At 34.1% G+C, this 26114-nt stretch overlaps 1 protein-coding gene across 1 annotated transcript in view; it reads right to left on the bottom strand.

Moving 5' to 3' along the window:
• Positions 1–4417: 4417 nt before the first annotated feature.
• LOC133327100 (protein sidekick) overlaps positions 4418–26114 on the bottom strand; it is an 87342-nt gene continuing 65645 nt past the window's right edge. Inside the window, exons 8-15 of the mRNA XM_061535675.1 lie at positions 20069–20497; positions 14952–15149; positions 9077–12301; positions 8727–9005; positions 7537–7560; positions 6950–7270; positions 6551–6885; positions 4418–4710 (exon numbers count right to left, since the gene is read on the bottom strand). Coding sequence (XP_061391659.1) covers positions 4468–4710; positions 6551–6885; positions 6950–7270; positions 7537–7560; positions 8727–9005; positions 9077–12301; positions 14952–15149; positions 20069–20497 — 5054 coding nt within the window. The 3' untranslated portion in view covers positions 4418–4467. The remainder of the gene's footprint in view (positions 4711–6550; positions 6886–6949; positions 7271–7536; positions 7561–8726; positions 9006–9076; positions 12302–14951; positions 15150–20068; positions 20498–26114) is intronic.

Genomic DNA, 26114 nt, shown 5'->3' with positions numbered 1-26114 from the left:
TAAAATTAAAATTCGATAAAAAAAAGAAAAAATAAAAAACATGATTTCGTATTTTGTTTGGGATTTCGATGGTGATTTACAAATTATTCAAAATTTATTGTAGTTTCAGTAGCACGATTCTGTGGATATTATTTTTCTTTACATTTTTAATAGTAATAATAATAAAATAGATCTTTATGTTATTTTATTAGTAAAAAAGATGTAAAGCTTCAAAACAAATTCAACATCCAATTAGAAGACGATTTTTTGCTGTATAAATTCGGCTAAAGGCTACAGAATTGCACTAAACATTTTGACAGAACTGGCCGTGAATTATACGAGTTTTGTAACTCTTTTTTGTTTGTTTCAATTGTTCGAATAATTTGTATTTTGTGGTTGTACAATTAATTAATAACTGAAATTTGAATACACGAAAAAATAACTAAAAATCAATTAAACTTTTTATTTCGTTTATGAAATAAATAGCAAATTACATACAAACAACAGAATGAAATGTATAGTCGTTGGATGTGATTTTTGTTTGTTTGTTTTGAGTTCTTATTGAAAAAGTCTTATTATCACAAGTTTGAAAATCTAGATTCAAACAAATATATTATTTGATATATTTCTTTAATATAAATAAAATGATACCATAGTTAGGTTATTTAATTTTTTTTGTTCATTAACAATAAATGGGAAACCTGTAAAATTTCGATTTGAACGAATTCGAGTGAATTTTTTACCTAAAATTCCTAGGCATTTGTTAAAATCATAATTTCAAGAGAGACTGGTATATGAAAATAATTTATTATGACTGTTTGTAGATTGGCATAAAAGGAGACCCTCCCTAAGGTTTTATTAAATTCTTGAATTTAATAAAAAAATCGAATCCCCTTGAAAAAAATTAAACATAGAAAATTCAAGCTCATGTGTTTCTCCTTTTACTTCCCTTTACCCTTAGATCTGATTTATTATTTAAAATACATCAAATGATTTTTATGTAAAGAGGGGCTTCGATTAACAATACACTGGGATTCGTTAGAATTGAATTTTTACCGCAACAAGTAGTTAATTTACTTCTAATAAAATACACCAGAATTTTTGTGATATATAGGACCAAAAATGACCGAAAATGTTTTGATAAATATTGACAGTTTTATGGTTGTGTGAAATGAACTGATGTACGTGAACAGAATTGACGACTACTGGTACAGAAACTATGTACAATTTTAAAACCAGTGAGCGGAGCAGTATAGTCGGACGGGGCCGACCATATGATATCCTACAAAAATCTAACTTTCTGTGGTTCTATATTCTAAGATTGGGTAATATTCGCGATATTTACACCCTCTTGACCGACTAGAGGTCAACAAATTTTACTAATATTCAGTACAGTCCTTCTAATTTACTGGTACTTGTCCAGATTCCCTTCACCGTGAGTTGTGTTGTGATGTCGGTTTTAAATTGTGGCCAGATCGACTCGAAAAAAAAAAACCAAAAAAATAAAATTTCGGTCGATTTCATCCCAAAATAATTATCTGATCATCACCGAAAATTATAGGCGTTGTCCTTGGCAATAACTGGAACCACATGGAACATTTTAAAGCGATCAGCGCAATATTTCTGCCTTCTACGTGGTAATGGGTTACTAAATAATAACGGAATTCTTCAGCAATATTTAAGTGTAACTCCCACATTCGAGTACATACGACAATATAATTGGTATCAATTAAAAGGTCAACCACTCCTCTTGGATAAACTTTCAACTTCTCGGGTCCATTTCCCTCAGGGGTAAATATGTACGCTATTGAATAAAATGTTTGTTCTTTTTCACGCAAAAGTCAGGACAGAGGGACGGACGGACATACATGTCTAGATCGACTCAGCTGGTAGAGAAATGACTATCGGTATACTTAAAGGTGGGTCTATGACCAATATTTCGCGACGTTACAAACTCTTGGGGCTGCACAAAGCTATAATACCCTGACAACAACTATGTTGGGTATAGGGTAGGGAATAAATATTCGGGTATAAGTTTCAATAATAAGGTTTCACAGGAATACTGTAGGGCTTTCTACACAGCATTGCTAGTTGGAAATTACTTAGCGATTCTGGTCCCCAATTTAAAAAAATCTTCGGCGAAGAGGTTTAAAAATAAGGTTTGGTATGGATTTTTGCCGTCTTTGGTGGAAATTGTACTTAATGAAATAATCCAAACTAAGAAATAAGGCTGTTTCAAAAATTTAAAAAAAAAAAAAAATTAGAAAGAGTTGATACTATAAGAAAAAATGAATAGGACCTTAAATCAATGTTGAGATTTATCAGCGAGATGGATTGGTTATAAATAGGAAAATCAAAATTATATGCGAGCAATAATCCTGAAGACGGATATTTCCTATAAAAGTCTCAGAGTATATGTGTATAAAAGTTTCAGGGTATTTTGTCCCTAAGACTGAGTTGTCCATTAACCCTCGTCTTTTAAATTTGGGCTAATAGTTTCAATATTGAAATTTATATTTAACTGTGAAATGTAATTTACTGATTTAAAGTCGAAAGATAACGAAGTATTCCATGGGAGCTACGCATTCTCAGTTTCAAAAATTCGATTTTTTTTATTTTTTAATTTGAACCTATAACTCCAAAATGATGCTTAAAAATTTCAAAACCTCCTGAAGATATAATCGATATATTGTGTAAGCGATAAGTGCCAGAGATATAGAGAGAGAGCCTTTCTCAACACTTTAATGGGTTTTTTCTCGAAACAGTGTTTTCGCGATTGGCGGGCGCATTAACTCAAAAACTATTTATTCAATCCATATTTTAACACGTCCATATTTAGCATTTATATGAAAGTGTCGATAATGAAAAGATATGGCAATAGAAAAGGTATGTCTGAGGAGGATTTTTGTAAGTCTGTTTCTGGAGAATTTGTATGGAATTGCCAAACAATTTTTCAAATTCGAAATAAATTATCCAACTATGGTATCTGTTTTCATTTCTGAATATTTTTTTGCAATCGATAAAATAACTAATTTTTTATAATAGTTAACAAGGAAAAAATATAAGTTTTACAATTAGTTACAATTTTGTTTCGTTTTGGTTTTTTTCTTTCTTACAATTCAAATTTGTTATAGTTCACAAGGATGACAGGATAGGGGTCAGGTTAAGTAGTTAGGGGGTGAAATTTCGTTTGATTTTAGTTTCGATTTAAAAGCTATTAAATGAAGCTCTTTTTTAAATTTTATATAAAGCAAATTATTCTATTAACAGAATAATACTTAATAATGATTCATTTGAAATAGCTTTTAAAAAAACAAAATGTCATAACATACAAAACAATTTGTATGTGTTTTGTTGTCTAAAATCTCAACAATAGATATCTTAAGCTCTAAAAAATTACACATGGCTACAAAAAAAAATATGTTCATATATATACTTTACAAGTGATATCGTCTGTAATGTAAACAAGCTTAAAGTGCAAATTTAAATGTGGAATATCAAATGGTTTAAAATTTTAGGATATTGCCGAAATATAAGACTTAAAAAAGGATTTTTAAGGAAAGGAAATATTCATTTTCATCTTCATATTTTCAATTAAGTAATGATTTCCATTAGAAATTTTAATTGCCTCAATTTAGTACATGGTAGGTGAGAGAGCCGAAGAGAATGACAGGCCTTAACATCTATCGCCCGCAAACTGACAATTGACTCAAATACAATTTCCATATAACTCAAGTTTCATTAATGAAAAATTGCCGAGGTTTCGAAGTAACAATTTTTGATTTTATATAGAACCGCTAAAGTTAACATTAGAATCTGTATCACTTATAAAGTTTTTATTTTTGGCTGCAGCACAGTGGTTGTCATAGACAATAAACACAAAATAAACTAAAAAAAAATAACATACAATTTGTCTAATAAATTATATGAAATGAAATGTGGTATATGAAAACACAAAACGAAAAAAATATGGAAAAGAAAAAAATTACAAAATTAATGCATCTCTGGTACCGCACTATACCTAGTTGTCTCGTTCACTAAATATAAATAAAGTTCTTTCTTGTTCATTATTTCATCTTTAGCTTAATTATCTAATAAATTTCATTAGAATCGGTCTCTTACTTATGATCTACATACAATATTTAATTACTAATAAAAATAAATAAATATATATATATATATATATATATATAGGCAGACATTTGTTTTCATCATCTTTTGTGTTTGTTTCATATTTCGCGGTTTGTTTTTTGTTATCCTTTTTGTTTTCGTTTCGAAAGTAAAAATATGTTCTTTGTATGATTTGTAAGTAGTTACTGTGTGCTTACGGTGTAAGCAGCAGTAGTAGTAGTTGTAATGTTAATAAATGTATTGATGATGTGATTGTTTGTTTCAGTTATGATGAAGAGGTATAATGAGAGATAACGGGGGCAGGAGAAGGACAATAAAATTGTTAATTGAAACTAAATCTTACAATTCTGTAGATTGTCAGACAAAAGATGAGAAACCAGGCAATGGTGCTCTCGATCTGGCCATATTATTAACAATAATTTGACCACCATTGAGACTCATCACTGCACTGCCTTCGGGTTCTGAATCGGTATAGCTTGAATAGTTGCGTACCGGTTTCGTTTTCTTCCATGATTGTCGCAGTGAATCGTTGACATTGGCATAATGATTGACAAAGGAATGTGGATCGGAGCGTACGCTCTCATTTTCACTCTCCGAATGCTGCAAATGAAAAATGTTATATTAGAAAATATGAAATGTATATAGTCAAGATATTTTTTCTCCGCTTAGTCACAAGTTTCAGAGTGGCTTCATAGAAAGATATATATGGGCTTTGGTGCATCATTTACATAAAAAAAATATATAGGGAGCTATATCTAAATCCGAATCGATTTTCACGAAACTTATCACACATCATTCTACACTCTATTTAGTACCTTGTTGGCCGATTTACATTATATTTGGGAGCTATATCTAAATCGGAACCGATTTTCACGCAACTTAACACGCATGATTTTAGACTTAATTCAGTAAGCCTCGCCAAGTTTTTTTAGTAAATCAAAAGATATATATATATATATATATATATGGGAGATATATCTAAATCTGAACCGAATTTCACGAAACTTTTCAAAACTCATTCACTTTTCAGCTCAATTCAGAACGATATACCAAATTTCGTACAAATCGAAAGATATATAGGAGCTTTGGTACTCCATTTACATAAAATCGGACGAAAATATATATGGGAGCTATATCTAAATATGAACCGATTTCCATGACACTTAGCACTCGTCATTCTAGACTCAATTCAGTACGCCATGCCAAATTTCGTGCAAATCGAAAGATATGGTACACCATTTACATAAAATCCGACGAAAATATATATGGCAGCTATATCTAAATCTGAAACGATTTTCTCGAAACTTAACACACATCATTCAAGACTCAATTCAGTACACTATGCAAAAATTCGTGCAAATCGAAGGATATATAGGGAATTTGCTGCACCATTTACATTAAATCCGACGAAAATATATGGGAGCTCTATCTAAATCTGAAATGATTTTCTCGAAAGTTAGTACACATTATTCTAAACTTAATTCAGTACGCTATGTCAAATTTCGTGCAAATCGAATGATATATAGGGACTATGGTGCACTATTTACCTAAAATCGGACGAAAATATATATGGGAGCTATATCTAATTCCGAAAAGATTTTTCCCAATTTCAATAGGGTTCGTTCTTGGGCCAAATAAATGAGCCGTGATAAATTTCATATAATTCGGATCATAAATGCGACCTATACTTTGCCCAAAAATACATGAACGTATGGACATGCATAAATAGACTTAGAAAGTGATTCTACGCATACTCTCAAAAGGAACCATGGGACTATCTCGAATCACATATGGACATAATACCCTGTACCACAGAATATAAATACAGAACTTTATATGAGTATTCGAGTTGAGCAATCTCTTTTCTGTAACGGTTCGACCTTTTTCAATACGCTCCGCTAAAGGAACTGGGCCATTTTTTCGTTATTTCTATAGCTCTCATTACGAGGGCTTTTCGGAAAGTTCTTAGCCTAGCACAAAAAGCGCGGTATAAACAGAATTTCGGAACCTTCCATTTCTGTTATGAACACATGTTAATTTTTGTTTCGATCTGGCAACTCCTGCATATAGAAACAGGTGTCATTTGTAAAAAAATGCGTATGCGTCGTTTTTGAACACCTGTTTCTATATGAAGGAGTTGCCATATCGAAATAGAATTTAACATGTGTTCCATTCCTGGTTTTTAATAGTTCCTTTGAACGAGTTTGCTCCGAAAAGAACAACTCAATTTACCGACCTCTAAGAGCCAGGAATACCAAAATACCGCCACTTCTGTTGAAAATTACCTCTAAAAGCGTTCAAAATAACAAAAATAAGGCATAATTGTATATAGGGCCTGAACGAAAATGTGGACTATTATAACTCATTTTTAATACCAATCATCCTAGGAATAGTAGCATTCGAAATTTATATCTTGTGTTCTTATTGCTTTTCAACCTACCTGTGACGCCTCCGATGAGCTAACTTCTGATGGCTTTTCTGTTACACTGCTATCGTCGGGATTTTCATCGTAACATTTTAGGCTTTCCTCATCGCTGTGATATGCCACCGATGCTGGGGATGGTCGTGGCGGACTTTTACCCAATTGAACATTATTTGGCGGACGATTATTATTTTTACGACCCAAAGTACCTAAAGTACCACGACTCAGGGTACCCACACTGTTGAGAGTGCCCGTGCCAACACCATGACGTGAACGATATAATTCTAAGGCTAATTCTTGGCGTTCATCAATGGACATGGCCATTGATTCTTCAAGTGTTTTTTGAGCTTCCTCTGTAAAAAACAAAAACAACAAAAATTAATATTTAAATTGTTTATTAAAAAATGCCGTACTTACGTTTATATTTATAGCTTTTACTTTTAACACACAACACCGCAATTACCATTATTATAATGACAATTGAGGTGGCAGCCAATGCCACCATAAACCATGTTTGACGATAGAATGGTTTGTGCTGTAGATAACCATATTCCAAATGCAGTTTGGAGGGTGTCAATATCGAGTCCTTTGAATAGACGGGAAATGAGATGCCATAGCGATTATAGGCAATAACCCGGAATGTATAGGCAGTTGAGGGTAATAGACTTTGATAACTAACTGTAAAGTCTTGTATTGTACCGGTGGTGGTTTTCGTTATTGTCTCCCAACGGGAGTCGTCTATTAAAAAAAACGAAACGAAATTTATTAGCATACGTTTTAAATAATTTTTTTCTGTTTAGGTTTCTATAATATTTTAAAATATAGGGTTGTTAGCATTATCTAGGGATGGGCTTTAAAAAGACAGCATTAGTTAAAGGGTTTTAATGTTACTATATATTTATGTTATCTACAAAAAAGTTTATATGATTTGGGATAACTACAGCGTATAGAGAATATTATATATGTAAATATTTAAGTTTCTGTTTCTACCGGCCAATACTTACAAATAAATGATGGTTCGCCTCGTTCTACAAAAGCAGATTTAATTTTAACACCAGCATAGCAAAAGTAATTTTTTTTGGGATTTAGTTGAAGAAGAAGATTTTTTAAAAGAGAAAGAATTGTATAAAATAAATAATATTTCCAACAACCAGGGTTTTTGATTATTTTGAAATAGAATGATAGGAGGGATTGTGTTTGATATTTAGCATTCAAATCAATCTTAAATTGAGCTAGACTATTTTCAATATTTATAAAAAGTTCAGGAGTATATATATATATATATTGTTTGAAATAATATCTGTACATAGATAGTCTTCTAAAGGACCCCAATATCAGACAGACCATGTGTGTATCTTCCAACGGATGAAGACCTTCTGTACGGCATTGTTTCTGCATTATTTCTGAATGCTATTCAGACCTGCTCGATAGGGAATCATTTCAGGATTTTACCCAGTGTGAATATCTTGTCTTAGGTGGATTTGTTAGCCTGGATTATGAAGGGCTAATTTGTCCTTCAAAAATATTTAAAAGAACGTCCCGTATATGTCTATTAGACCTTCCACGATCGCCCATTTGACGAAAATTGTTGTGGCGTTGGCTTGTATATCCGGCAAACCTAGAAGGGTACAGTTTCCGGGTCCGTCCACAGCAATGTCACTTTCACTACAGACTGTCATTTAAAACTCATAGATAGATTTTCCAGAATATATAAATTGGCAGTCTGGTCTACGATGATTACAATTTTTGGTGTAATGCGGTTATTACTTTCAAAAATATTTTTTAAAGCATTTAAGAAATATTTTAAAAACTGAGCCCTAATATGTCTGACATTCCTTCAAAAAATATTTGTTCTAATCCAAGACTTATATGCCCTTCAAAACATATTTAAAAAAGGCTTACATCTCATTCGAAAATTATTTAAAATTAAATCAAAATATTGGGTCTGATAGTAATTTAAAAATATTTTTAAATATGAATTTGAAAATAGCATAAACAAATCCGTATCTTAATTTAAATTCATGCATTCCATCCACTCCATTTAATGAGTAGTTTATTTTAAAAACTTAAAACTAAATATCGAAACAATCCTTCCACCATTATTTTAATTTATGAAGTATTCAAAAACCAAATCCATTAAAGAATGAAAAAAAATTATCCACTTCCCGAACCCATATTTATTGTAGATACTCACCTCGCTTCTTGGCTTCAATATAATAACCCAAGATGGGTCCACGTCCTGATGGTCCATTCAGCCAATGCATTTCTACACTGGATAATGTTTTGGATAGAATTAAATCTCTGGGTGCCACTGGGGAACCATCCTGGGGTCCGGTTGTAACGTTTTCACTAACCGCTGGGCCATAGTCAATTGTTTGAGCCCTTACGGTGAAAGTGTAAGTGACTTCTTCCTCCAGATTTTGTACCAATAAACTGGTACCAGAGACTTTTTGTTTGACTTGTTTACTGAATTCTGGAAAAATATAAACAAAAAATAATCAAATTTTAATACAATTTCCTAAAATAATGAACTATTGAACTTACTTTCATTTTCTTCGGTGGTCTCATAGGTAACCAAATACCCCAATATTTCACCATTTTTGAATTTCGGTGGATCCCATGACACCTTCAGCGATTGCATTGTGATGTCTTCAAAGCGGAGATTTTGTGGTGCACTCGGCAGGCCTTGAAGCGTTTTGACAGTTATGGGTGCTGAACGTGGCCCATCACCGGCTGGATTGAAGGCCAATATTTGTATACGATATTCGGTGAATTTATCCAAAAACACCAAACTGTGTGATGTGGCAGTTGCTGAGACAACCTCAATTTCTTCTTCCCACGATTTACCCTCCTCGAGCTCTTGCGGTGAATCGGTTACCAAATAGAAAATTTTATAACCCAATAGATCACCATTTTGCATACTTTGCTTTGGTGGTTTCCAGCGTAAACGTACCTCGGTACTAGATATGGGTGCGGCATCAACCGCTCTAGGTTCTCCTGTGGGAACGGCTTCTCCAACGTAAACTGCGACAGGAGGTGTTGCGGGACCAGGCCCTTGGGAATTGAAGGGCAGCACAACAATTTCATAATTACGATCCTGTTGTAGATCGGATAATACCACTGAATCAATATTAATACCCATTACATCGGTTTTGGGTGTTGCCTGCAGGGCGGTGGGGAAATCGGATAACTGTTGATACAAAATGCGATAACCTCCAGTTGTGGCATCACCATTCCACATCGAGGTTTCCAAGGCATTCCATTTCACTCTCACTGAGGTGGTGGTAATGGGTACAACTTTAAGATTGGTAACCGGTACTGAGGGAGCTGCTGGCAGTGTCCTCACAATAATGCTTTCTCTACTAAATGCCGAGGGTCCCAAATCATTAGTGGCTTGTATACGGAATTGATATGTGGTGTGTGGTTTTAAATTTGTTGCGGTATAAGAAGTCAAAGAGGGGTCTACTCGTTCTGGCAGTAAAGTCCAGGGTCCCTCATTCTCACGCATTTGCACGGTATAATATCTCAAGGGTGCAAATCCATCTCTACCCGGTGTCCAATTGAAGGTTATTTGATGAGCCTGAATTTGACTTCTGGATATTTGGGGCATTGAGGGTGGTTGGGGTCGTTCACGATTATTGGTGGTATAGACCAACACCGATGCCGTCTTACCCCAACCCAAACGTGTCTGAGCGGTAACACTGAATATGTAATAACGCTCTGCCAAAAGCTGTGTAGCACGGAATGTACGATCTGATGGCGAGAATTCTCGACTATAGTTCAGGCTGGAGGTTCCATTAAGGGAATATGTCACTTGGTATGCCAAGATTTCGCCATTTGGATCTTCGGGAACATCCCAAATGATGCGGGCTGTGGAAAACGACACATCGGGGAAGCTAACGTTTGAGGGAGCTCCCGGAGTATCTTCAAATGTTTGTACCCTCACCGGTGGAGTGCTCAGGGCACCATCCCCCAGACGTGTAAATGCCAATACTTGAATGTGATAGATAACAAATTTCTTAAGTTCTGTCAAGGTGGTGGTGAAGGAGCTGTTATTTGGTATGGTCTTGTGTAACACCTGACCTCCACGATTTGTGGCCGCATAGAAAACTTTGTAGCCATCGATTTGTCCATTGCGATGCTGTTTCGGCACCTCACCCCATTTGACGACAATTGTTGTGGAAGATGTGGCATTGGCTTGTACATCTAGCGGACCGTAGGAGGGTACAGCTTCTCTGGTCCGTTCCACAGCAATGACACTTTCACGTGATTGGCCCACATCATTACAGGCTGTCATTGAAACTTCGTAGACAGTCCATTCTTCGAGATTTTCTAGGACATGTGAGTTGGCGGTGTGGTCTTCGATGAGAACACTTTTGGGTGTAATGCGATTATCACTTTCCACCTGGCGATAGGTAATGTTATAGCCGCGAGGATTGCCATACCATTCGGTTTGTTGCAAGGGAATCCATCGCACTCGCAATTGTGTGGCCGACATGGCACGAACTGTCACATTGAATGGTGGATGCATGGGTCTGGCTTGGATGGTTTGGAAATCCTTTGTGGGTTCGGAGGGTTTAGATGTACCAACCACATTTGTGGCACTTAGCCGCAAACGATATTGGGTAAATGGTGTTAGACCAGTCACCGTCAATGTCTCAGCATCTGGATCGGATATTTCACAGACGGTGAACCAGGTTATATTGCGAGCAGTTTGAGCCTCAACTTTCCATTTTGTTATTGAAGAGTTACCATCAAAACCTGGTGTAAATTGTAGAACCACCGAAAAGGCCTCGATGTTGGAGAGGGCCAAATTTGTGGGAGGATGGGGAAGCACTGGCTCAACCCCAGATTGTATGGTTGCTGTTTTGGGCGGACCACCTCCAACTCGAGTCCATGCTCTTATTTCAAACCAATAATGTGTTGTGGCTTGCAATTGATTAACCACAAGCTGGGTATCTTCGGCAGTTAGATTGACAGATTTCATTGTCTCAGGGCGATCCTTGACCTGGTGACGCACCGTGTAGCCTGTCAAAATACCATTTATATTTTTGGGTGGAGCCCATAGCACGGTTACCGAACGATCCGATACATCATCAAAATGTAAGGCTGTTATTTCATCGGGTACATCTTCTTTGGTCTTGACGGGTATACGGAAACTACGAACACCATCACCGGGGTCGGTGAAACACAATACCGTAATATTGTAATCTTGGAATTTTTCCAAACCACCCAATACGGCCGACTGTTCAGCCAAAGGATCTAGCAAGCTTGGTGGCACTGTCATCATTTTCTCTTCCACTTCACGATCTTCACCATCGATACGTTGCGTACGCCATGCCTGTATCTTATAGCCTTGATTTATACCATTTATCTGTTGGGGATTGGGTGGTGTCCATGTCACCTTAATGGCAGTGGAATTAATGGCCTGTACCTTAACATTGGTGGGCGGTGCTTCGGGTACACCTTCTTTGGTTTTTATTTTAGCACCTTCAGTATAGACACCAACACCCATATTATTATAGGCAGCAATTTGTACTATATAATCTTTCCAGGTGATGAGTTCCTGTATGAGATAATTCCGTTGAGCTTCATTGGTTATATTCTGATACATCCAGGGTACATTGTTGTAACCATAGAGGCGATATCGTATAATGTAACCTAAGATTTGTCCATTTCGATGTTCCTCTAATGGCGGTTGCCATTGTGTTATAATTTCCGATTGTGAACGAGCTGAACCAACAAATCCAACGGGTGGGCCAGAGGGTGCTAGAGATGGTGGTGGTGATAAGAGAAGAATGTATATTAATAAATGGTGGTTTTGCATTTTAGAGGGATTCATTATTAGAATTATATATGTATATATATAAAAAAGCTTATACAATTTATTTTTACAATATATATACCTCGATGTAGCGGTAATTCTACGATTTATTTTTGTTTCAATCACACAGATGCAGTGAAGGGTAAGAGAAAAATGTTTAGCAATGATTAATTTGGCATTTAATAGGTGTTTATCAATATTTAGCATTTTTGTTTTGACTATTTTTGTTGGAAATTTTGAAAATAAAAAGCTTTGCATTGAAACAGAATATTTGAAATTAAGAAAAAATAAATAATAATAATAATAAAAAGTATTAAAAATGGTATCAAAATTAAATGAAATTGTAGTAAATTTTACTATTTTGGGAGAATTTTGAAAAGGATCATTTTGAAAATAATGAAAATAAAATAATATATAGACTTTTATCATTACTTCTGATAGCGTAATACTACGGTGCTTGTTCTCTAGCTGCGGAGATTTTTTAAAACTATTATTATTATATACAAACATAAAATTATTATATATTATACATTTTGTAAATTAAAATCGAAACTGGTTACCCCAATTTAAAAAGTCGATGGCAACCTCATAATCACATTCCCAAGATCTACGCACTTTTGGTTAGATTATTCAAGGAGGTCTAAAAAACATTTTGGGTATAAACATAACTTCCCATTTGATAATAGGTTACGTTGTATATAATTGATATGTGGTGTGAGGTTTTAAATTTGTTGCGGTATAAGAAGTCAAAGGGGGATCAACTCTCAAGGCAGCAAATCGATCTCTATCCGGTGTCAAATTGAAAATAACTTGATGATCCTGAATTTGATGTCTGAATATCTGACGCATTAAGGATGGTTGGGGTCGTTCATGAATATTGGTGGTATAGATCAACACCGAAACTGTCTTGCTCCAAACCCAAACAGAAACACTGAAAATGTATTAACGCTACGCCAAAAGTTGTGTAGCACGGAATGTACTATCTGATGATAAAAATTTACTACTATAGTTCAAGCTGGAGGTTTCATTAAGAGAATACGTCACTTGATGGGCCAACATTTTACCACTTTGATTTTCGGGGACATTCCAAATAATGCGAGCCGTGGAAAATGTAACATCAGGGAAGAAAACGTTTGAGCAAGCCCCTGGAATATCTTCAAATGTTTGTACCTTCACCGGTGGACAACTCAAGGCCTCATCTCCAAGACGTGTAAATGTCAAAACTTGAATTTGATAGATGATTTAGGAGGAAATGACCGTGTGCTTATGATCCCAGGACTGACAGGGCGAGAATAGCGCCCCTAAATATCCATTTTCAGATATTAGGTCATTCCCTTCCATAGTGACAGTCTAACGGTGGGGTGTTAGGATACCTCGTTCCCATCAGTGTTCACAATTTGCAGTCAGGGTCCCGATGAAGCCGGCTACTTCCGCCTTAGTCAGGGGATTATCCCGATTCATCTCTGGGATTACTCACCATTGACAGAAGAGGAAGACGTTATGGACACCAATGTGATTAACTAATGGCTATCCTAGTGAAGACATGTTAAATTTTGTTTCAATTTGGCAACTCCTTCAATTTTTTTACAATGCAAGCAAGCATTTCTAATTTTTCCATTGTAAAAAATTGGGGATGCTTTTTTTTGACACCTGTATATATATGAAGGAGTTGCCAGATCGAAACAAAATTTAACATGAGTTCATGACAGAAATGGAAGTTTTCTTTTTGTGTTAGGCTAAGAGCTTTCCGAACTGCTCTCGTATTTATATCATGATGTGCATGTAAGGATGAAAGAAGTAGCAGAATCCATTTTCAAAATTATCTAATGTTTTGAAAACTTATTATCGACCAAATCGGTAACTCCCATTTAGAGTTGTTGTGTGCGGAAGTTAGGCGGTCATTTTTGGAATCAACTCCAAATTGTATGAAACAGATTTTTAATTGGATCAAAAGTTGAGGTTATGGGAGTGTAGGTATAGTCAGTGTATCATCCTGTAGACTTTTCAAAATATTTTTTTTATAAAAGTTTGGCTGAGAATAATTTGAGAAATATCTTTTTCTCTTCCTGTCTTCCAAAAAAACTATTTTTTTTCAAATGAAACTTTTGTCTTTTGGAGGAAGAAAAATATGTTTTCAAAGGTAGAACCTATATTAAAAAGCTCATGCTACGATAAGATTAACCTAACCTATTATACAAAAAAAAAAATAATAATAATATACTAAATTATTTTTATACACCATACTAAAATAATATAAAATTAAATTAAAAACTATTTTTTTAGGAAGTACATAATAACAAATATTAACAAAAAAATAGGCCTTTACAAATTTAAATTAAAATTAAAAAAAAATATTCTTAAATTATAATATAAATACAAAAAATAATTTTAAAAAATAATATAAATACAATGTAAGACCTTTTGCTAATTAAATTAAAAATAATGTTTTATATATGTTTTAATTCAAAATAATTAATTATAAAATATTCAAACAATATTAATTTTAATTTTTTAAAAAATATTTTTGATAAATTAAAAAAAGCAAAAGGTCTTAATTTTTAAAAAAAAAATCAGAGTTATATTTCAATGACTTACCTTCTTGTGGCAATTCCACAACATTACTCGGCTCCGAAGGCGAACCTTCTCCAACTTGATTGACAGCGCTGACACGAAACTGATAAACGGTGGCCGCCTTTAAGGATTCCAATAAAATCCAACGATTTTCCGCCGAAACATTACTAAGTTCGGTTATCCAATTAAGAAAGGGATCTGGTACGGGACCTACGAATTTTTCTAATGGCGTTAATGAATTTGAACGAAGGTTTAAGAAAACGAATACAAAATAAAAATGAAAAATGTTAGGGGGGGATTGGGGAAATGTTAGAGAATGTGAAGTGGGGAAATTGGAGGTAGGAAAATAAATGAAGTGTAAAATGAAAATTATAAAAAATTAATAAAATTTTTTAAAAGGCGGAAGAGGTGAGGGAAATGAAGGTCATTGGGAGCAAGAATAATAAACCAAATTGTTTTTCAAAGGTATATAAAAATGCATTGTTTTTGTATTTTCATTACAAAACACAGATGAATAGAGCAAAGATGCGTCACAACAATGAAACGAAAATTAAAAAAAAAAAAAATTTGTAAAAATAGAAGCAATTTTTGTAAATAAAAAGCAATCAAATGGAAAAATAAACGGAAATCGATGAAAAAAATTTTGAAATGAAAAAAAGAATAGAAACAAAGCAAACGGCCGCCAGTCAACCAATGCAATTCGGAAACAATGAAATGCAGATTAAAAAAATACAACAACAAAAAATATAAATAAGTTTTTAGTTTTAAGGTTTTGAGGCATTTTTGTTTAGGTGATTGTCAGTTGGAGGATAAAGAGAGTGGTGGTAACAACAGCAATGACGAGGATGTTGGTGATGATGATGACGTAGTGTGATAACGACAATGGTTGTTGTTGGTGATAGCAGAAAGTTGTTTCCCAAAAAACCGAATAAAAAAAGTCGTGAAGAGTTGGAAACATATGATGGGTATGGTTGGTGGGTGGTTGAGTGTTAGGGAGGGTGTTTGGTTTGGTGAATTGAATAACCGTAGGAGCCAGCACATCCGTTTCCATGTGTGTTTGCGATTATGTGTATGAAAATTGTTTTGCATTGTTTTTATGTGTGATATTGTTGTTGTTGTTGTTCGTGTTGTTGTTGATGTTGGTGTTTTTCAAAAGCCAAAGTTTTAACAAAACACACACACATATATAATGAAAAGGGAAAAAGAAGAAGAAATAATAAAACATAAAAACCATTATTTTTGTTGTTATGTTGAGAAAAGTTTTTTTTGTTTGTGTGTTTTAACAAAAAAAAGTATTTGAACAATGCAGGCAGGCGTGCTTCTATTATTATTATGTTTGGGCTGTTTAAAAAGCGAAATCTTAACAACAAAAATATTACAAATATATTCATAATGTAATACAGTCGAGTCCATATAAATGGAAATGTTAAGGAATAAAAATATAATGATATATAAGTAAGCAATAAGGGAAGGACCCAGAACGAACTGGGCTGACTATATGATACCCTACAGCGCTTTGGGTATGTACTCTCAAAAATATTTGTATAACCTATAATATATAACACAGTGTAACACAAAAAAAATAACAGGTAAATTCCACCGAATAATGAAAGAGGAATTAAAAATATTAGGTTGGGGAAAAGAAATCCATTATTTCGCCAGATGGCTGTACTGATAGATTTTTCGTAAAGTATTGATCAAACAATTTCAGATGTATTCTCGTTGGAAGGGTGACGAAAATCGGACGGGCGGACTATATGATACCCTTCACCACTTCGGATACATACAAGAGATGCTAATATATACAATATCGTGTAGATAGAACAGACATATAATCTTTTGAGGACCATTGAAATGGAATGGGCCGAAACTAAATGTGTGATTTGAACCAATTAAAAAACCCATTCACATACCATACGGAAATCTATGACATACAATGTCAAATGGTATGTGAATACCATTTGGAAATCTGTGAAAAATTGTATGTCAATCGGATTCTTTTGTATACCATTTGTATGAAAGCAAGCAAAACAATGTATGTGGAGCTATATGTAAATCTGTACCGATTTTAACAAAACTTCATTATTCAGTACGCTGTGCAAAATTTTGGTGCACCATTTACCTAAAATCGTACGAAACTATATATGGGTGCTATATGTAAATCTGAACCGATTTCAATGAAACTGCACATATATCAATCTGGACTTAATTCAGTACGATGTGCAAAATGTTGACTTAATCGCACAAATATTGGGAGCTTGGTGCACTATTTACATCAAATCGGACGAAACTATATATGGGAGCTATATCTGAATCTGAACCGATTTCAACAAAACTTAGCTGACATCAGACTGGACTGAATTCAGTACGCTGGGCAAAATGTTGTCTCAATCGGACAAATTTTGCGAGTTTGGTGCACAATTTACCTAAAATCGGACGAATCTAAATCTGAACCGAATTTCTTTAATTTCAATAGGGTTCGTTCTTGGGCCAAATAATGACCTGTGCCAAATTTCATCCAAATGGGATCATAAATGCGACCTGTACTTTGCTCACAAAAATACTTGGACGGACGGACATGCATAAATCGACTCAGAAAGTGATTCTACGCATATTCTCAAAGGAATATTCTCTCGGTATTTAGGGAGGATTGTGAAAATCGACTACTAGCGTTTTTGCAAATAGAGAGCAGGACTTCTATGAGAGAGGCATTAGGATGTTAGCTTTGAAATGGCAACAAATAATACAACAAAACGGTGCATATTTGGCCAAAATCCGACATTCCGAAGCATGTTAAATATAGTCATATAATTCATATAAAAATAATGGATTTATTTTTCCCCAACCTAATAGATAATACGTGTATCGGCGTTTTGAAAGTATACGTCGGGAGGTAAGCTAAATAGGGCGAGGCAATATTCCCGCATTTTAAGAGATTTGAAAATATTCGGATTAGGATTTTTCGAAAACCTTGCATTTTAGGTTTACCTAAAATTCAAATGTTTCGAAAAATCCTAAGCGTGTTTGCTTTATCATTTATGAAAAATCGGACGATATATGGAAGCTATATTGACATTTGAACCGATTAAAGCAAACTTGACAAAAGACATTCTGGCTTAGTTATATCTAAATCTTAACACAGTATTTTAAGGATATTTAAGTGTAAAGCCCATGCAAAATTTCGTGTCAATTGGACAGACATAGTTTCATAATATTATTTTCCTTTCCATATACATGGAGTCGACTGTATTTACATCTTATTGTTTTTTCCATATTTCTCTTAAAATGTTTTGTAACTTTGCTGTAGACATGCATATCTTAAACACTCATTCACACACACACACACTCATACATACATAATATAAAGTATATTTTTATCGCTATATGTACCGTGAAAATATTCAACTAGATGTGGTTTGGCTTCAAAGTTATATTTTGTAAAAATTCAAAAAAAGTTGTATAATTAATTATGTTGTTTTTTTTTCTTGCAGAATTGTAGAGAAGGGTTTAATAAGAATCTTGGAATACTTTGAAGTTGTTTTGATAATAAAGAAAGTTAAATTTATAAAAATTTTTTAAATATGTATTCAGCTTTTTTTGTCTTCCAGACATGAAGAACAATTTACACATGCATCTTCCCATGGAGGATATTGCATGGATTGGGTTAAATTACTATTTTTAAATCTAAAGAAATATCAGAAGTAAAAAGAGATTAAACTCAAATGAGAAAATTTTTGAAGATGCATAAATGCCAGAGGAGAGTCGGTATTCCATATTATTTACAAGCTTGTACTTATAGACCAGCTCTTTCTATATAAACCGAATGCGACATAAATGCCAGGGTTGCTTACAGAAAAGTTGATTCAAGGAAGCACATGAAATTCTTCAAAGGAACCGAAATCTTAAAATAATTAACTTAAATACCACAAACCAAAGTGTTGCCCCTGTGTTAGATCCATGTTTATACCTCTATATTTTAGAAACGAATGTTTCAATACCTTATGCCAATTATGCCAATTTATTGCAGCATCAGGATCATTGAAATAATTAAAATAGGACGAAATCTATAGGCAGGGGCTAGGTTAAACAATGAATCCGAATTGAATTCTCAGAGAAGGAAAATTGGGATAGAAATTCCAAATGCATAAAATCAGAATAATCTGATATTTGGGGCAATAAAAATGTACTCGCCGCAGTGCGGCAGAAACAAAAACCTGTAGGCATATTTGCTCGTGATGGGATGCGAAGGAAACAGCAAGTGCAGAGCATGCGCGGAAAACTATAAAACTTCTTATGTCACTATTCAGCTTTTGGAAACCTTCTTGGTAAATGACACTTTTCATGATCTAAATGTCATGAGGGGATGTGAATGGGAAAAACTGAAGAACTTCCATAAGAACACAAAACTCGTAGAAGGTAAGGGAGTCCAGCCTCAAGTTTTTCTAACTATTTCTAATAACCTAAAGGGTATGTTAAATTCTGGTGTTGTTGGTAGACAACTCTCCTCTCAATCTAACTTAAACTATATGGGTCCATGTCTAACCTGATATTGAAATACCAAACTGCAGCGATTTCGTTTGGAAGAAGTGGTTAGGAGCTATAATCAGTCGGGTGCATAATATAAGGACAATGCGAAAAACTTTGATCTGAGGGCATGAACATTTTATCTAAAATCAACCTGTTTTTTTGGTTGAAAACAAAATATTTAAAAAATGTTTTAATTTAAAAATGTTAATATATTATTGATTTCATTTAAAACAAATGTTTTCCTGCAAAAAAATATTGTCCTACTTTTCGTATTGCCATTTACTTCGAGTGGCATACATACATAAAAAATACTAACATGAATATTTTCACGATAATAGAGCGATAAAAAATGTCACTTTATGTTTATATTTCGTGTAAAACATTATAAAAATAAATATACGAATACATAACATAGAATAACGATAACACCCCGAAAACATGATAAAGAAATTCTTTAATCATAATGCGAAATAAAAAAAACATGTGTGTTTGTATGTCACACAAACAATACACTCATGCAAAAAATTCCATTAGGAAATAATAGACAAAAACCTTAAACATACACACACCTAAAAATAATATAAAGAAACACAAACACATTCAAACGAACTTACCTAATTCCGACACTTCACGCCTCTGTATAATAAACTTCGATATTGGACTATTGCCATCGAAACCGGGTGTCCAGGATACATTTATGGCACGTTGATTGGCACCATCTAAACGTGTTGCCTTTACATTGCTCGGCGGGAATGGCAGTTCAATGACACTTAAATGTGCCGACCGTGTCTCATTGCCACCCGGCGATGTTACAACACAGGCATAGGTGCCAACATCAGAGGCTCGTACCGCTTGTATTTCCAGTGTGCCATCCGATTGGACACCAATGCGTTGTGAATTGCTTATGGGCGATGGATGACCTTCACGATACCAATCGATATTGTATGGCACTGTTGGATCACTGGAGACCTTACACTGCAACGATGCGGTAAGGCCCAGCAGAACAGTGGTGTCAACTGGTGGCTGAATGATTTGTGTGCGAACTAGAAGAATGGAGAGAAGAAAAAATATTAGTAAAAAAAACAAATGAAATTGTATTGCAAAAAAGGATCAGATAACACTACGATGAGAGGATGGAAGGAGAGAGAGTGAGAAATTTTTCTTTTGTGAGAAATGAAAGGAATTTTTTTCCCAGCATTCCGCATTCTGTGATGATTGTATGAATGTTTGTTTCTGTTTCGGTTTTTTTTGTTGGCATGACACGAATGATATATGAACATGATTTTGGAGAATTGTTTTGAAATACTGGTGGTGTATGAAGAATCAATGCAATCGTTTGAATATTTTTCCATTGTTATGTTTCGGATTTTTTTGCTTTGGTTTGATTTGAGATTTTGTTAGTTCCACAATGACAATGCTGCTGATGATGAAGATGATGATGGTATTTATGAACTACAAAGTCACTGCATCAAACTATGTATGTGTGTATGGTATAACTGGTAGAAACGAACTAACATATGATTGATGATGTACGAATTTAAATTTAACAAAAGAAGCTACATTGTCGGAATAATAGGATAGAGAAAATCGTAAGAGATTTCTACGGAGGAAAAAAATTTAAAAATTTTTAGGAAGACGACGATTTTATACCATACACAACCATGTTGTCAGGGTATTATAACTTTGTGCAGCCCCAAGAGTTTGTAACACTGCAAAATATTGGTCATAGATCCACCTTTAAGTATACCGGTCATATACAGACGAAAATCGTCACGAAATTTTGCATGTAGGATGGGTTCTGGCCAAAGAGGACCCCTATTTGTTTTTGGTAATGACCGTTTATTTTTGTCTGTTTTTCACCCACGAAGTTTTACATAGATAGAAGTTTCTAGCCATAGAATAAGCATAATGATTGATGAGGAATGGCCAATTTTTAGCGGTCAATTTTTATGTATTCTGAGGAATATATATTTACTCCTGAAGGACAAAGACCCGAGAAGTTGATAGTATATCCAAAAGAAGTGGTTGGCCTTTAAATCGATTGTTGCATGTACTGGGATGTTGGAGTTTTACATAAATAATTACAAGGGTCAGAGTATTCTGATATTGTTTAGTATTACTTTCGCGCTGATCGCCTTGAAATTTTACATAAATTCGGATTTTGGTCAAAGTGAAGTTGAGATGATATTTAGGGGGTGCAATGAACCAAAAACTTTATTTTTTCAGATTTTCTAGTCGCCCCTAGAGGTCATTACTATATGCAGAACATCACATATTTCACATGGTGAAGGGGATTATGATCGGTCAATATTCCGAGGGTCAAATCAACCAGAACCTAAAGTGACCAAATTTGTATTTTATGGCGTATATATTCACATCGGGAAAACAAGATTTGGAAAATATGTCAGGGTTAGAAAGTGGAGCTCATGACCTACAATCGATGAAGAGAATGCAAATATCGTGATGGAAATATATAATGCTGGAAACATAGATTTCAGTGGTAGTAATGTAGGGTATCATACAGTCGGCCCGTCCGACTATACTATTCCGCTAACTGGCTTTACATAGAAAGTTTTGGTCGGCAGGCATAAAACTCAGGGTATGGCAATATACATGTATACCGAATTGTCCTACTAAGTAGTCGGAATAGAGTTTGTTTTTTTCAAATCGGGGCTCATAGCTCGGTCAAAATCGAGTTCAAAATGATGAATATCTGTGGGAAAGTAACAGAAAGGTTGACCGATGGGCTCCACATTCGAACTTGAAAGAGTGGACAGATATATTCCATCTTCGGGCAATCTTCGGTTCGGAGATATGTTCAGAAAAAAAAAAATTATAAAGTTTGCAATAAATTGGGTGTTTCATAGGGTCCTTATGAGGCTGCGATGAGCAAGGTTTGAATCAATTCCAATAAATCTTCGGACTCGATATAGGCTTAAAAAGTACTAATTTCTTATGACATGTACAAAATTTCAAACTTTTAGAACTTTTTAACGCAGGCCCCCTATAGAGTACCTATAGATTCCATTTTCCGACCTAAATTAAAATTACATTTTTTTTCTTGAAAGGAGTGAATCGATGAGTCCCATTTTCGGTTCTGAGCTAGGTTTGGAATTAAATAATACGATGCGCACGGTTGTGATCAAATCAATCGCTTCACATCTTTTGTGGGGAAGGAGTGGACCCATAGGGCTCAACTTCAAACATGGCCAACGTAAGCTAGAAGAAGAAGTTTGAATCAAATTTATTATATCCGTTTCGTATGAAACTTCGTAAATATTACTGATAAAATATCGAGGAATATTTTGGTATGCAACTTTAAACCTCAACCGACTCATTAAAGGGAAAAGTTTCAAGTTGGCTCCCCTTTTCCAGGAGTGATTGAAAACTCATTCAAAACGGTGTATAAATTAGGTAAGGGAAAAGAAATCCATTATTTTTTATGAACCATAGCACTTTAATGTTCGATTTTGGAATATGTTTTGTTGTATGATTTGTATCATTTTAAATGCACTAAAACCTCTCCCATAAATCAGCCTAAACGTCAAAAATCTTTTTAAAAAAACTCATTTTAGGGTTAATAATCGATTTTATTACATTTTTAACAATTTTCCCACAAAATGTGGTTTTAGAAGTGATTTATGTATCATTTGCCAAAAATAAGTCTCCATGTGCAATTTTTAGCATAAGTCACTGAACAAGAGAAATCTGTATATATAATGTATATACCGAAAAAGTTTACACTCCTCCAGATAAAATTTATTCGAAGCCCCTCGACATTCTATTAACCAAACTTAGAGCCAGGACATAGCGGCATCAATAGGAGAAGGACAGCATTAAATAAGCAAGGACCCCAACTGCTACACACAAAAACAAAGCAGACTTTGTTTCTAGGCAACGATAGATGACAGCCCCTTATTTGGAAATAAGGTTTACACCTATCCAAATAAAATGTATTCGAAACCCCCTGATATTCTATTAACCAAACCCATAGGAGAATGACACCATTAAATAAGCAAGGATACCAAAAGTATAGCATATAAGGAGGAAATTTAATTAAAATATTAAAATTAATTTAATTTTTCCAAATATTTCTTCTTCCAAAAACAATTGTAATAATATTTCATTTGAAGACATTAACCAGTTATGTTGGGCGCCAAAATGACAATGCATTTTATTGCCACCGTTTTTATTGTGTTGACTACTATTGGCAGATTACCAAACAATGTTTTGCATATCCATGACACGTTCCACTACACGAGGACAAATATATGTATGAGTATGCGTGTGAATGATACTGGCCAAAATGTAATTAGCTTTTTGGAAATCTGCAAATTAGTTTTGCGCCAAACAAAAGTCTAATCATAATGTCATTTTTTTGTTGTTGTTGGCCAAACGGGTAGCCAATCAAGGAAGGACGACAAACAACAAAACAATAAAGGAAACTGCGAAAAGCCAGTTATAATAACCTGGATATGATCCAATTAAAATCATAGCGCATACAAAAGCCATGCAATCAGCAGGAACAGCGGTAGCAAGCACTGCAGTCCTGGTGATTAACCACATAAGGGTGAAAAAAACTAACATCAACAAAATCACTTAAATTTTCAAATGACCAAGGGAAGCAAATATGAAAAATAGTATTAAAAATTGTTATTTTGTTTGCCAGGACAATATTTGGTTAGAATGAAACATTTGCTGATTAGATAGCTAAACTATTCACCTCATACATGTGTATGTGTGTGTGACGATGACTTCTAATAGCATTTGAAACGTTTCAAACGTTATATGTTTAACACTAGAAAGACGGGAATTTTGTATATACCTATATTGCCTAAAATCGGTCAAAATGACTTCATTCTGAAAAATTTTTTATTGTGTAAATAAATTTTTTTAAACTATTTTTTTAATATTTGTTACATTATTTACAATCATACAAAACGTTGTTATTATTTGTTTTCGGTGGTAGGGCTCTCGGGTTTCCCCTTTTGAAAAATAAGAGCGCGGACAAAACGTTCGAAAAAAGAGGAAGACTTTACTCTAAGAGTGAAATCGACTGGAAATATAAAATTAATTTTTCCCGATTTGTGTGTTCGTATGTGTTTCTAGAGTAGCAAACGGGTTTCGATGTTGTTGTACCGATCTGGTCATATAATAAATTTACTTTATACAGTAATAAAAGTAGTTTGATTATTTAATATTTCAAAAAGGTCAAAATGACCGCTTTTAGGCTATTTAGGTATAGCACATGTGAATACGGGGAATGAAAGAGGGGAGGAAGCAGCTACTATGATTAATAAACGTAGTTCTATGTGGTAGAAAAAGTCACCAAATTTTAAAAAGCTGAGTCATAATATACACAATTGTTTTTGTACTTGAAATTTAAAAACCGTCAAAATGACTGCTCTCGGCAATCTAGTGTTAACTGGCACGCCAAATGAACATCAGCATTGCAATAACAATAGTAATTGGACTTTTTTTCGTCCATTTTGCAATCATTATGAGAAGTTTGGTCAACTGTTAGTTTTTGGCCAAGTGAGCCAAAGTGAGTTTAAGTGATATAACTTTATTTAAATTTCACACGTGATCGTTTTATTTTTTTTTTTGCTGTTTCTAATTACATTAGAGTTAATGAAGTTGTAAAAATTCTAGCATTTGAGTTTGACACTGGGTAAAGTGTCCGCCAACCATCAAACCATTAAGATTATCTAAAGAAGAAGAAGAAGGTCATAACTAAAATGGAGTTGGGTTTTATACAATGTTCATATGTCACGCTACAGTTTAAGAAAGTGTATTTTCCACACGATAAAAAGTATTATATAAATAATTATAAAATATACAAATTATAAAAAAATTATAAATAACAATAACAATAAAAATAAATATTATTTATTGAAATCCCAAATATAAATTAAAATAAGAAATATAATTAGTCAGCCTATGTTATATGAAAAATATAGAATTTTGTTGGGAAGGAGTAGACCTTTAGGCTACATGTATCCCATTTTCGCCCATTTTCGCTTCTGAACTAAGTTTGAAAAAATATTACGATGTGCAAGGTTTTGATCAAATCAATCGCTTCTAATGAGATATACGAATTTGAAGCTTCAAACAAGGCGAAGGTTTGTTACAATCTGTCTAACAAAACTGTGAGAAGTTTGGATAAAATTTGATATACCCGTTTCGTATGAGATTTACTCACTTTTCCAAGTTGTGAACCTTTGAAGGACCATACATGGATTTGGAAAACTATGTTTCAATAAGCTAGGTTAGGATCAAATCAAGTACTCCATCAGCTTCTTATATGATGTACAAATTTTTTAAATGTCGAACCTTTTGTGTAATTTTTTCAAGATTTAAAATTGCGATGGACAAAGTTAAGATCGAGCAGGCTACTCCCTTCAGGATTTATTTGTCGCATCAGTCACAAATCGACTCCAAAAATTCCTAAACGGATTTGTTCCAAAGAAACTTGTGATCTAAAATATAATGTTACGACGGTAACAAGACTGAGGTATAAAAAATGATTCTAAATGGAGCCTATTGTGTGCTGGACCATAAAGCAATGGTTTCCGGGTTCTAATCCCCTCGACTAATAATGTTAGGCTACCATAACTTCCAAACATTCTTAAAACCGGTTTTAAATCTATGAACTATTTC

This window comes from Musca vetustissima, unplaced genomic scaffold (genome assembly GCF_032173495.1).
Source record: "Musca vetustissima isolate MV318-11 ecotype Yass unplaced genomic scaffold, APGP_CSIRO_Mvet_v1 utg12896, whole genome shotgun sequence".
NCBI classification, from domain to species: Eukaryota; Metazoa; Arthropoda; class Insecta; order Diptera; family Muscidae; genus Musca; species Musca vetustissima.
Note: the sequence above shows the minus strand (reverse complement) of the source record. Positions and strands in the feature narration are given on the sequence as shown.